Raw genomic sequence first — 14,180 nt, 5'->3', positions numbered from 1 at the left:
CTCTGAAGGATGTGCGTTAACCATTTAGCATTCAGATTTTTCTGCTGTCCAGTGTAGTACTTCTTAATTTACATTGTTTTAAATTAATCAAGCATTATCTTGTAGCTTCGAGATTTTGATGGTGTGATTGTTGTTTCTTGAATGACATTGTAGGGTAGTTGTGAGAGGCCTGATCTGGCTGGTTTTGAACATAAAATAAGAAGAATATTTGGGTTGGATGTGGCTGGTTTAAATGCTAAAGGGTTAAAGTGAATCCAAATTTGTGTGAAAGAGCCTCCTTATTAGCTTCAGAAAATCTTACATGCTTTATAAAACATTGAGATAATAAATTTTTTCAGTGAACCTCTCAGATAACTTTATAGTTTTATGTTTAAAAATATTGGTTATTTTCTCACGATGTTTAAGGTATCTAGGCTTTCGTGCACCTTAATTTGTTACAAGCATACATTTTGTGCTTTATCAAATTGTTTCTAATTAGCAACACATTTTTTAAATTTCCTACTCTAATTTGTTGACCTGAATTATTTTTAACTGTCTGCACTATTTCCAAATTTTGACAACTGATGTAAGTTGTGATAAATCATGTGTGTATGAATGCACTTGTGTGCTCAGTTACAAGATTTCCATTTTCAGCTTGTATTACTTTAAGATGAAGTTTCTCTGTTGAAGATATTTTCATGTTGTTTGTTTCTTTTTTCAGGGCTGTGTTAAAGTATGGGATATCGGTCAGTCAGGAAACAAAAATCCAATATCACAACTTGATTGTTTGGTAATTATCTTCTGATGCTATATATTCTCAAAAAGATAACAGTTGTATTGCATGAATAAGTTAAACATGAAGCTCTAAAGTTTATTAAGTCACTACATTTGAAGTTTAATATGTAAACAGAGTTGTGAGGATAAATAAACTACTATTCATGTATTTTAGTTAATTAATTCCATGTATTTTAATTAATTAATTTCCATGCTTGTATGGATTTTGTGTTTATTTTTTTTATTCATCTATATATTCTGTTTTTGTTATCCATCTCATTATAGCAACGAGATAATTATATCAGGTCCATCAAACTGCTGCAAGACGGTCGAACATTGATTGTAGGGGGAGAAGCAAGTACTTTGTCAATATGGGATCTAGCAGCTGTGAGTTACTTTTTCACTTGGACTTTTTACTTTTGTTTTAAAGATACTTGAATGGTTTTCTTTGCTAACCCCTAGATGGGTTTACAAATTCAAATGTATTGCACGAATTGTTGAATAATGTCCGCCATCTTTACTTAAGCAGTTTGATTCAAATATGCAGTACTCCATTTTAAAGATAGAATCCATTGAATGAAATTTGCTTGCCATAGAAGTCACTCAAATTAGCATGTATGGTTTTATTGGAGTAGGTGTTGTAAGAGTATTCTTCACTTTTATTAATGCTACCTATTTAACTCCAAACTGAAATTGATACTGATCTTCAGTTGGAAACACAGAGACAGAATAACATTTATTTTGCCTAAGAACAATCGAGTGTGATTAGAAATTAATGCCTTAAATATATCAGTGATTTCATAAGATTTTCATGTACTTTATTACGACAATGTATAAATAACATTGTATTACAATCATTACTGTTTATAAGTTATTTGGACATGTAATGAAAGAACTATTAAAATTTCTGTGTCCTTAATTCCAGTAATTCTGTTTTATCACCTGATCATTCTTTTAAAACTTGAAGGAAAGATGACACATTGAATAAAGTAATCCTAGATACATTTGTACCTCAAAACAAAATGATGGGCTTTGGAAAGTCTTTAATCATAGGTCTGCTCAGTCAGAGCCTGAACTATAACTTTAGTCATATCTCTTCCTGATATGGGTAGGATGACTATGTGTGTAAGACTTTGCTGTTTTAATATGATTATCAATTACTGATTTCATGTAACAAATGGGTTTCATTGATTTCTTAGGAGGCATGGGTGACCTGCTGCGTTTGGTGTGTGAGTGTGGAGGGGATGCATATACCCCCTTAATAACTTTCGTCTGGACATGCATTATGTTACGGTTATATAATCCTAGCATTTTACCAAAACTTTGCAACATAATCTTTATGTCCAACTCTAATGTTTCTCCTTGATTTACTTAATGTAATAAATGATGTACTTTGTATGATATGTTTTGTAAATTATTTTAGTTTAGTGGCCCAAAAGCCTGTAATTAGAAAGGTTACTCTGCCTTGTCTGTATTACTGTATTAACATCATATCTTCATTATGTTTTCGATCTTCATATTATTATTGTAAAGATTGATTATTTATTCTTTTATACTTTTTAAAATCTAGCCAACGCCACGCATCAAAGCTGAGTTAACATCGAGTGCACCTGCATGTTATGCACTTGCAATTAGTCCTGACTCTAAAGTTTGCTTTAGCTGTTGCAGTGATGGAAACATAGCTGTTTGGGATTTGCATAATCAGACTTTAGTGAGGTGAGTCTTCTCTCTCTCTCTCCCTCTCTCTCTCTCCCTCTCTCTCTCTCTCCCTCTCTCTCTCCCTCTCTCTCTCTCCCTCTCCCTCTCTCCCTCTCCCTCTCTCTCTCTCCCTCTCTCTCTCTCTCCCTCTCTCTCTCTATTTGTTAAAATTTTATCAACATAGGCGCAGGAGTGGCTGTGTGGTAAGTAGCTTGCTTACCAACCACATGGTTCCGAGTTCAGTCTCACTGCGTAGCACCTTGGGCAAGTGTCTTCTACTATAGCCTCAGGCCAACCAAAGCCTTGTGAGTGGATTTGGTAGACGGAAACTAAAAGAAGCCCAACTTAGCGGTTCGGCAAAAAGAGACCGATAGAATAAGTACCAGGCTTACAAAGAATAAGTCCTGGGGTCGATTTGCTCGACTAAAGGCGGTGCTCCAGCATGGCCGCAGTCAAATGACTGAAATAAGTAAAAGAGTAAAAGTAGATATAAAAATGATACGGACATTGCATTTTTATGTCTGCTTTTCCTTGATGGTATGGGTTGACCAGGATTTTTTGAGGCAGCATTTTGTAGCAAGATGCCCTTTCAAATGCCAACTGTTTTAGTTACCTCTTACATCATAATTCATGAAATAAAATATGCTAGTCAAATTGATAAACCCTCTCGTGTGTCCAAACCATTTTAAAAAGAACAATAGCTTTTATTAAATGTTGGTGTGAATAGAATGAGCTGAATTATTTATAGATTTTTTTTTTCTGTTGGGAATTTACAAAATAAGTGGTATGCATTCTTAAAAAATCATTTTTTTTTTTTTGCATTATACAGGCAGTTTCAAGGACATACAGATGGGGCCAGTTGTATTGATATTTCTCCTGATGGCACAAAGCTTTGGACTGGTGGTCTGGATAATACGGTTAGATCTTGGGATCTCAGAGAAGTAAGTGTATTCTTTTGGTTTTTTGCTAACTATCTTTTTCATTTTACTCATTTGTTCAACCTTTGCAAAAACTTCTCTATTCACATTAACTTGTGAAAATGTAACTGTATGGTAAGAAGTTGCAACCTCATGGCTCCAGGTTCACTTTGGGACAACTTCTTCCATAGCCTCAGGCCAACCAAAGTCTTGTGAGTGGATTTTGTAGATGGATACTGAAAGAAGCCCATTGTACACACACACACACACACATCTGTGTATGTGTGCTTGTTTGTCCTCTCCATTGCTTGACAACCAGTGTTGATATGTTTGCATCCCCATAACTTAGCAGTTTGGCAAAGGGGATTAATAAAATAAGTAGCGGCATTGACTTGTTTGACTAAAATTCTTCAAGGTGGTACCCCAATATAGTCACAGTATAATATATATATATATATATATATATATATATATACACGCGCACATACTTACATTGGCTGAAAGTTTTTTTTTTATGGATTGAACACTTTTTTTTAATTGTTAGCTCTAGTATTTTACTTCTACTTCTCCAAACAGGTATTGGTTGGACAGGTTTTATGCCAATTATAAGATAACCTCATGAGTGCTGGTACTATAAAATAAACATCCAGTATATTCTTGAAAGTGGTAGATGTTAGGAAAGCTATCCAATGCCAAAACTAAAAGATTAGAGATTGATACAGTCACCTAACGCATCAGATTTTATCAAACTGTCTAAGCCATGCCAGCATGAAAGGTGGACATGGAATGATAATGACAATCCTAACCGTCAAATTAACTGACACAGATTGCTGATCTTTTATTTACATAGGTTTTTTCTGTGTCCATTTTCCTTATGGATTTAGTTTTGTTAATTCGATCTTTGAGGTGGGCTTTGTTAAATTGAGGCACTTTATATTTAGAGCAGCTGTGATTTTTGTTTAAAATGCTTGCTAACCATTCAACTGTGGACAGAACTGCATCTGTTGCTAGATAACCTTAGGAAAATCCATAACCTTCTGCAAAGATATGTTTGTATTCATGCCCCAACCTGGCAACCAGTCTACTTCTTATTTATAAAATATCTAAATCAATCATAAGCAAACTGCAGATCACCTGACGATGATATATTTCTTATACTGCCTGTTTCTTAAACAGGCCCGTCACTGGGCTTTGGTGATCTGGGTGTTTCAGAATGTTCTGGGTGGGTAGTAATTTTTGTAAACTGTATTTTCTAAATCTGAGGGTACACCATTGAATAGTGAGAGGGCAGAGCTGTCCAATGCACCACCTTAGTGACAGACATGCCTTCGAAAAGGCTTGCCCATATCTGATCTAAAAATCAATTATAAACTAGAGAAGAAATAAATAGAAAAAATGTAAACAATTATGTCGTTTATTTAATTACTGTGCATCTTTGTGTATGCTCTAATGTACATTATTCTGGAAAAAAAAGTTCACATGTCGTAAGTAGACATAAGTTTCAACGTTTCGAGAAAGAGCCTTTCTTTGACGATAAAAAAAATGTAATACTTAGCAAAAACTCGAGGTGGGTGCGATGTGGCACGCAAACTTAACTGATTTTGGGTGGGACAGACTTCCTACCGCTTGATTCCTGTATAATAAATAATATTTACATTGAAAATATACTTAATCAAACCTATCCTAATAAATTAATTTCATATTTAATTCAGTTTCGTACGGTAATGTGTACAAAACACGAATGTTTTTCCTTTAAAAAAAAAAGTACATATTTATTTTTTTATCTTTTCATCAGGGACGACAACTGCAGCAACACGATTTTACATCTCAGATTTTCTCCCTTGGTTATTGTCCAACTGGTGAATGGCTTGCCGTTGGGTACGTCTACTATTTTGTTTTAATGTGACCTGTTCGGTTTCTAAAAGGAATGGTTTAATTTACAACTCTATTGTTCTACAATAATTCTTTTTATTTTAAAGACAATTTTTTTGTACATCAAGAAGTATCTTTTAATTCAAATCATTGTTTTATAATTTATTGATAGGAGTATTGTTTTAAACGTTTATTTTTTTTCTTTACATTATATTGATTTTGGCTTCCCCCCACCCTCACATTTGAATCTTTGAAGTATGAATTTGTAACAGGGTAGTTGATAGCAGAGCAGGCAATGTCAAATAAATCCTGTCTGTTTCAAAGATCAGTAAAGTACCAGTCAAGTACTGAGTCAGCATAATTGACCATTCTTATGAATTTAGTGCCACAGTTTGACTTCAGTATGACCGAGACTGATAAAAGAATAGAACGGAGGCATCTGTCTTAGTTTTTTTAAGACAAACAGAATAATATGTTTTATAGAATGCAATTTTACATAATTGAGCATTGCTATGTATAATACAATATTAAAGGAGGATGAGAAAAAGTTTGTTCCAAATGCAGTATTCTAGCCTCTTATTCAGTTATCACACCTGTCAGTTTATTCTGCAGCAGTTTATTTTATATCTTTCATTTACAATTTAGTAGATAATAGGCACTAAAATGATTAAGATAACCTATTTTGTGTGTGTGTGTGTGTGTGTGTACACACACACACACACACACACACATACAGTCAAATTAGTCTTAATAACTATCATTTAGTGATGTATCTGACTAATGAAAACATGCAGTGGTGTTTCTGCTTCAAATCCTGCTGGTTTGATGGATGGAAATAGATTTGAAAGCCTGCTGAGTGATTGGTGGCTGTGAGTTTAAATGAGAAAGGAACTTCCTAAGCTAGTGTTGAACATATTTAGCTTGTTGTCTTAGAGTCAATGAACTGTGACTTTACACAGAAAGGATGTTGGCAAAAATGATCAATGAATGGAATCTAATTTCAGAATCAATTTAGATACTGCCAAAATTTTAAAACTAGCTCCCTTATTATTATTATTATTATTATTATTATTATTATTATTATTATTATTATTATTATCATTGTTGTCATCATTGTTGTTATGGAAGTTGGTGGATGCACAGAATCATTAGTGTGCTGGACAAAAAGTCTTGTGGTCTTTGTTCTGGCCTTTTGCACTTCAAATGATACTGCTATCAGCTTTGCCCTTCATCCTTTGAGAATCAATAAAATAAAGTACCTGTCTATGATTGGAGTTGTAATTGTCTAAATTCCACTCAAAAAAAAAAAAAAAAGACTGACCATGCACCTAAATCAGAATCCGAATTGGCAATCGTTAGAACATCAGATAGAATGCATGTAGCATTTGTCTTGATATTCACACCTGGAGTTAAAATCCTATTGAGGTTACCTTTGCCATTAATTCATTTAGGATCAGTAAAGTACAAGTCCAAGACAGTGGATTTGTACAATTATCAGCACATCGAACAAGACACTTTGAACTTGGAATGCAAAGAACTAGGACAACTACTTCAGTTTCTTTACTTTATTAGAGTCCCATCAAGAGTTAGCTTTGAATCCAATAGAAAGTCTGATAATCTCACAAAAACAAAACAATCTGTGGTATGAGTTAACAAGAGCTCCTATGCATCTGGAGCACACCAGAGGTTTATGTAATAATTAATTATCAAATGTAATGTAAAATTAAATTTGTAATTGTAAACTTACATTGTAGATGTAAAATTGTTGTTGGGAAAAACAGTGAACTGGTAGAAACAGTTGAACACCGGAATGTATGCCAGCTACTCTTTGATTACATTTATCTGCATTCTGAGTTCATGTCCTGCTTTTCATTGTTCTGGGGTTGATAAAGTACCAGTCAAATACACGGGTAGATTAAATCAACTGATGCTGGTGTCTCCCAAACTACTCCAACAAAGATGTTATGGCTGATTATCCCAAACGAATCTTGATGCTTTTAAGTAATGGGAAGATGTAAGACCCCAGGGCTACTGCATCTTAGTTAGGAGCAACAATACCAGGTGTTATTCTTATTATCATCTTTGAAAGGTTTAATGATGAAACAATGCCACTCAAATCCTATAAATAACAGGATATGCGAATTGTTTATCATCCTCGATTTGACCACATGATATTGGTAGATTCTGATGCTGACCCTACCAACTTAAATAAAATAAGAACTAATTTATGGTCTTGTGCCTATGTAAGAAACCATTATAATTGTTATCAATGTTATTATTATGTAAGAAATCATAATTGTTACAAATATAAGATTGCTATTATATTTTTTGTTTTTGTGGTTTATTTTCTAGTATGGAAAGTAGTAATGTTGAAGTCTTGCATCACACCAAAGCTGATAAGTATCAACTCCATTTACACGAGAGTTGTGTATTATCACTCAAGTTTGCTTACTGTGGTAAATGGTTTGTAAGCACTGGCAAAGATAATCTGCTGAATGCTTGGAGAACACCTTTTGGTGCCAGCATATTCCAGGTAAGATGGCTGTTTTGTTTATGTCTGATGAAATATGAGCTTTTGTTAATAAGTATTTATAAATTTTCTTTATGTATTTTACCATCTTAGAATCAGCATAAACAATATGTGTCTTCAGTCCCCTTCACTGTATACCTACCTCTGTAACTTGGGGACATACTTCTCCCACACACTTACCATCTCATCATCACCATCCTTGCTCTTTCTCTCTCTCTCTCTCTCTCTCTCTCTCTCTGAGGTAACCATGTTTCTCCTTTACTACAAGACACCTGTTTCCATCCCTTAATACTACTCTCCTTTCATATGAGGGATCTTGTCTTGAGTTACTTAGTTGCCTCACTGCTACAGGTGTCATGTAAAAAAGCACCCAGTACATTCTGTAAAGTCTTTGACATTAAGAAGGGTATCCAGCAGTAGAAACCATGGGTTTGACTGAAGACTGGCAAGCCAGAAGGCTGCACCAGGCTCCAATCTGGTCTGGCAGAGTTTCTACGACTGGATGCCCTTCCTAACGCCAACCACTCCGAGAATGTAGTGGGTGCTTTTACATGCCACCGGCACGAGTGCCAGTCACACGGTACTGGCAACGGCCATGCTCAAAAAGGTGTTTTTTATGGGATCCAGTCCAGCGGCAAATATATTTTGAGGTAATTGGTTAAAAAAAGTTCCCCAACCCCTAGGCAATCTCTTGTTCTTACTCTAACATTTTGTGAAAAAGAAAAGAAATCGTAGGAGTGAAATAACTACAAGTACTAGTGTTCTTACTATAGCCATTCAGCAATATATTTGTTTCATCAAATACATCTCATTTTATCGCACTTGAAAATAAAAGGTTTAAATGTAGACTTGATTTACATGTTAAAAAATTTTCTCACGCTCTTTCTTCTTTTGTTTTCTTGCAGTCAAAAGAATCCTCATCTGTCCTTAGTTGTGATATTTCCACAGATGACAAATACATTGTCACAGGATCAGGAGACAAAAAAGCCACATTGTATGAAGTAATGTTCTAGAAAAATAAAAAATATCATAAACCACACAAATTTTTTTAAAGAATGAAAGAAAAAAAATAACAAAACAAAAAAAGCGTTTTTGTCTCTATTGACTTTTTAAAAAGAAAAAGGCAAAGAAAAAGAAATCTTTATAGTTGTCAAACTTGTTTTTTTTTTTTTTTTTTGTAAACTCGCAGTTGTTTTAAATAAACATTAGTTTGACATGGACAAGTTTACACATCAACACAACTATAAAAATAATCAGAGGAGCCGAAACAAGCAGACCAATTCTTCAATAGTTTAAGAGCCTTTGAGTCTCTGCTATTTCAGGCAATGTAAATGACTGAACTGTTGATGATATTGTTGTTGTGGTTTAACTGTTCACAATGATATGAGTATCATAACAGCTAAGAAAACTGGTTTGGAGAAGGAACATTTAGGTTTGTTTCTGTTAGTTCCTCCTTGCCTCTCACTTCATTCCCCATTCTGTATGTAAAAAAGAAACTGTTTAATATATTAGTTATGTTTGTAAGAAAATAAACAAACAAAAAAAGAATTTATCAACCAAATTAAAATTAAAAAAATAAAAATTAAAGAAACAAAAACTGTTTTTCAAAGGAAATGAGCAATTTTTGCATATGGGTTCTTCAAGCCAATTTTAACAAAAAATAAACTCCAGAAGATCTCTAACATTCAAATATATTACCATTTGTTTGGTGAGATCCCTAAAGAAAAATTTTTTTTTTTTTAAAGTAAAGAAATAAGAACAATTAAATCAAGTTATATTTAAAATAAAGTAAAAAAAAAAAAGAACTTGTTCATTTAAATATTTGCCTGCTCAGCAGTAATCTGTGGCTGAGTTCTACCGACACACCTACATCTACACCTACAATTTCAACATTACAGACTTGTTTATTATTATTTTTTTTAATCAATGAAAGAAAAGAAAAAAAAAACTGAAATAATTCAAAAAATGGACATTTGAGAATTTTACAAAGTGAAAAGAGAAACTACCTCTGCATGTGAGGTTGGCGACTGCTTGGACTGGGAAAAATTATTACACCTTTTTTCATCTGTATATGCTCACTAATATAAATTCACTCACACATACATTTTGATTGGAGCTGCTTCGTTTTGAAAGAGGTCTTTTGAAAGTTGTGGTTTATAAAGAAATTTTATTTTGTTTGGTATCAAAAACAAAAAAAAAACAAAACAAAACGCATGTTAACTTTTACATAATTAACTTCATGCTCAGACTTTCTTTCTTTCTCTCTCTCTCTTTCTCATATACACATTTTTCTTCATCTACGCCACTCTTCTTCCTCAAACCCACCATTTTACTTTCTTTTTGTTATTTTTTTTTTATTTTGTAATTTATTAACCACACACACACATATATATATATGCATACCACAGAAAAAATTCTGACTCCATATGTCACAAATGTTTTCTTCGCTCCTCGGGGATTGCCAGGCAGCATAATACTTTTAAGGAAGTTGTAGATATAAAAAAAAAAAAAACAATATCTGCACTTCCCCATCTAAACCTCACCTGGGACATAGTCATTTCATGCTACTGTACTGTGTACATTATATATATATATATATATATATATATATATATATATATATATATATATATATACTTACATACATGAATACAATGTATGCACATGTACAGACATACATACACTTATTTCTCTTCAAGCCAGCTGCTGCAAGACAACTGGTCGTGCAGTGTGAATATAGTGCATAATTTCAGTATTTTCATAAACATTTTCGACATTCTCTGAATGCACAGCAGTGAGTTTTAACTTTTTTTTTTTTTTTTTAAACTCATATCACCATTATTTTTTTTTCTCCCCACATTTTTCTTCTCCTTAATTCATTTTCTGAATTGTAAAGAAATGTGATATATCCCCCCACACCTCTACCACATCTCCCCCCCTTTTTTTTCTTTCTCTCTCTTTCACTTATGTTTAATTATTATTAAGGATTGCTTTGTGTTTCTTAATCCTGTTATGAATTTATCAAATATTTTACTGATTTATTTAAAAAAACAAAAATTTACTCCACTAGAATCATTGAAATTAAAGTAAGTTTAATTTTTATTTATGCTATTCCTATGCTAATTTTTATCATAACTGTTGCTAGGTTACAACTTCAAAGCAATGGGTGGTGTTTTTTTTTTTAACAATTTCTTTTTTTAAACACATACACATGCATGCTGCCCTACATGTATTTGCTGAGATTTTGCAAGTAAGCTTTTTTTGTCCACATAAAAAAGTTAGTTAACTATCTCAGTATAAGAAAATGAAGAGCAGGTTGTAAGAATGCAAGCGCAACAAGAAATAGAATTAATCAATTCTCAAATTTGGGCTTAATTATTTAGTTTGATGAAGTGGAAGTTTCAGTTTAGAACTTTTCACTTTTTACTGTTCATATGACTTTAATGGCATGGCATGAAGATTATCTGTGATTTCTGGTCATCCATTTAATGTACCTCACGTGTAAATGTTTAGAATCTTCTGGTTATTTTGATAAGATTAAACCATTTGTATTAATCTACATAGATCCCTGCACATCTGTTGACAGTTAGCTAACTAATTACTTGAAATTAATGAACACTAAGTGATACTACTACTGCTAATAGTAATAATGGATCTCTGTAACACAACAAAATTACTCTATCTTGAGAGTTTATTAATAGAAACAAATCCTTTCATTTCATTTGTCACTAATAACCACCCCTGAGAAAGATATAAATGCTATTCAATTTCAATTTGTCTTTTTACTTACAGAAAGAACTTAGTTATATAATACACTGCTCTTCACAAACATTTCTCGTTTATAGCTGGAAATATTCCTGTAAGGCAATGTCATTGATTTCATTGTTCATAAAGGTTTTTGTGGTAATTTCATTGTAATTAATTTGTGCCCTTCATTAATAATCTTAGCAATACTGAACTCTGACCATTTGTTTAAGGCCAATCCTCAACTATGATAATCTTGCTTCAGCTAGCTTTGTGGTACTAAAGCTAGGTGAGTGAGTTACCTATTACTTTTTAGTATCTTTCCAGCTAGAAAATTTAAGGGCAGACATCTCAATTGGTATGATTAATTAGTGAGTCAGTGATCAACTAATGAGTGAAAAAAAAAATGTTTAAACTAAACTAGCTTAGTGACATCATAAGAACAGTTTCAAATTACTGCTTAATATGCCCACCATTGGACTAAAACACACCCACGCACACATGTGCACACACTGAAAACTGTTCTTATCTACCTCTGCCAAATGTTGAATAAACATAAAAAGATGCTTTTTTTTTTCACGGACCAATAAAATTCCAACCATTTCGTTTTGGAATGTCCCTGCAGCCATTTCAGTGTGGTGCGTATGTCTCACACACAAAGATATCTATATTTTATAGGGTGCTTAGAATTATTCTAGTGTTTATGTTCATTTTTTTTTTCCCCTCTCAAATCTGTGTGAAGAGTGTGTGTGTGTGTGTGTATGTATAGCTGTCCTGTCTATTATGTAAGATATCTCTCTCTTCAACTGTCTTTTCATAAACTCCAAGGAAATGTGTGTTTGTTTGTATGTATGTATGTACACTTAAATTCATAACGCTGAATTTGTGCATGCATATCAATTTTGTCCGAGTAAATTATTCCAATATCTATTCTCTTTCTTTCTTTCTCTCCACAACTTAAATGTTTTCATCTGACATTTCCAGTTATCCTTTGATTCCTATCTTCACATTACACATCTCGTATTTCATTGTTCTCAAGGGTAGTGACATATAATCAATGTGGTGCATGTACATTTGTGTATGCCTCCTCGTACATACAGCAGGATTATCTCTTAGCCTGCATTTTTTAGTTTATTTTTCTAAACCTGTGTGAATATGTCTGTCTGAGAGTGTGTCTACTTGCTAGCATGTCTGAGTGTATGTATGTGCGTGTATTAGTATGAATTGGTGTAGCTGCCCGTTTATGAAAAGCCAAGCTTTCTGCCAAACTTCCAACTCTTCAGCCTTCTATTGTAAGGTAAGGCTTTGTTATGAGGGTGTTTTGATGTTAATTGCTTTATGGATTAAGTCAATAAAAGGATGGTGAATAGTCACAACTATTGATATTTCATAGCACATCATTTCAACTGACCACTTTCTTCAGTTCTGCTGTCATCATCACATGCACTCTGCATTCTCCTTCAGAATTTGTACATCTCATTAACCCTCTTCCTTCATCATTATCATCCATTTTCTTCCGACAAGAAGCAGGGTGGGTGGGTGGGGGTTTGGAGTCATTGAAATTTTTATTTTTTATTTTTTAAATGGCCCACTTAACTCATACAGTGCACCAGTCACGTCAGCCAACCAAAAGACAGTAAATTATATGCAACAGCCATGCTTTGCTCCTAGCCGTCCTCCACCTCATTCCCAGGGTATCTCTGCGGAAAGGACAGGACCACTGATATGCAGGCTAGTAGCAGCAGTAGTAGCAGTTGCTATGTGTAAATCAATTGTATTAAAACTTTTAAAAAAAAATTATAAAAAAAAAAGACAGGGAAAATATTTGGAAAAAAAAAAAAAATTCAAAGGAATATATATATAAAAAGTAAAAATGAAAACAAAAATTATTCCAATTGTACAGACTGTCAGACTGTAATAAAGTTTCAGATCACTGAATTGTATTTCTGTTTTGTATTTTTATATTTTTAAAAGATTGTTTCAAGTTTTTATATAAAAAAGGTAAGTTGGTGATATATCAAAGCACTAAACGCTGTTTTGGTCAGTTCAACATTCAGCTGGTTGCCAGTGTTTCATTGGGAAATTGCATGAATTTCACAGATGTATTCCAAGAAGACTTGTATCTAAGTGTTCTGCATGTTGGCCTGTTTGTTAAATGCTTATGAGCTGGAAGCTAAATGGCATAACTAACTTTAACCCTTTAGCATTTAAACTGGCCATGTCCAGCCTAAACATTCTACTTGTTTTATGTTCAAACTGCCCACATCTGGCCTCTCACACCAACCCTACAAAGTCATTCTAAAAATAAACAACCACATCATCAAAATCTCAGAGCTACGACGATGTATGATTAATTCAAAATGGTGTGAATAAATAAGCATTACATTTGACAGAATAATTTGAAAGCTAAAGGTTTAAGCATTGTCAGATGGCAGGAATAGTTTATTAATGTACCTGTTTGTATCAAAGAAACAAACCTTCTGCTGCATCTGCTTGATTTGAACTACAAATAACCCTATCAAGCCCTGTTCCAACTATAGTAAGAATAACTTAATTGCCATCTCTGCTGGATCCTTGCTAAAGTGGTAATGAACAATATGCATAGAAAAAGCAGATAAAATACTAAAATTAGACAATGGATCATGTTGCAGTTTTATAGTCAAGTA

At 33.4% G+C, this 14,180-nt stretch overlaps 1 protein-coding gene across 1 annotated transcript in view; it reads left to right on the top strand.

Moving 5' to 3' along the window:
- LOC106882282 (transducin-like enhancer protein 4) overlaps positions 1 to 9,246 on the top strand; it is a 100,523-nt gene extending 91,277 nt beyond the window's left edge. The window contains exons 16-22 of the mRNA XM_089354246.1: positions 701 to 769; positions 1,039 to 1,140; positions 2,324 to 2,469; positions 3,281 to 3,392; positions 5,164 to 5,246; positions 7,593 to 7,773; positions 8,676 to 9,246. Coding sequence (XP_089210372.1) covers positions 701 to 769; positions 1,039 to 1,140; positions 2,324 to 2,469; positions 3,281 to 3,392; positions 5,164 to 5,246; positions 7,593 to 7,773; positions 8,676 to 8,783 — 801 coding nt within the window. The 3' untranslated portion in view covers positions 8,784 to 9,246. The remainder of the gene's footprint in view (positions 1 to 700; positions 770 to 1,038; positions 1,141 to 2,323; positions 2,470 to 3,280; positions 3,393 to 5,163; positions 5,247 to 7,592; positions 7,774 to 8,675) is intronic.
- Positions 9,247 to 14,180: the final 4,934 nt, after the last annotated feature.

Source organism: Octopus bimaculoides, chromosome 6 (genome assembly GCF_046866305.1).
Source record: "Octopus bimaculoides isolate indiv1 chromosome 6, ASM4686630v1, whole genome shotgun sequence".
Taxonomy (NCBI): Eukaryota; Metazoa; Mollusca; class Cephalopoda; order Octopoda; family Octopodidae; genus Octopus; species Octopus bimaculoides.
Note: the sequence above shows the minus strand (reverse complement) of the source record. Positions and strands in the feature narration are given on the sequence as shown.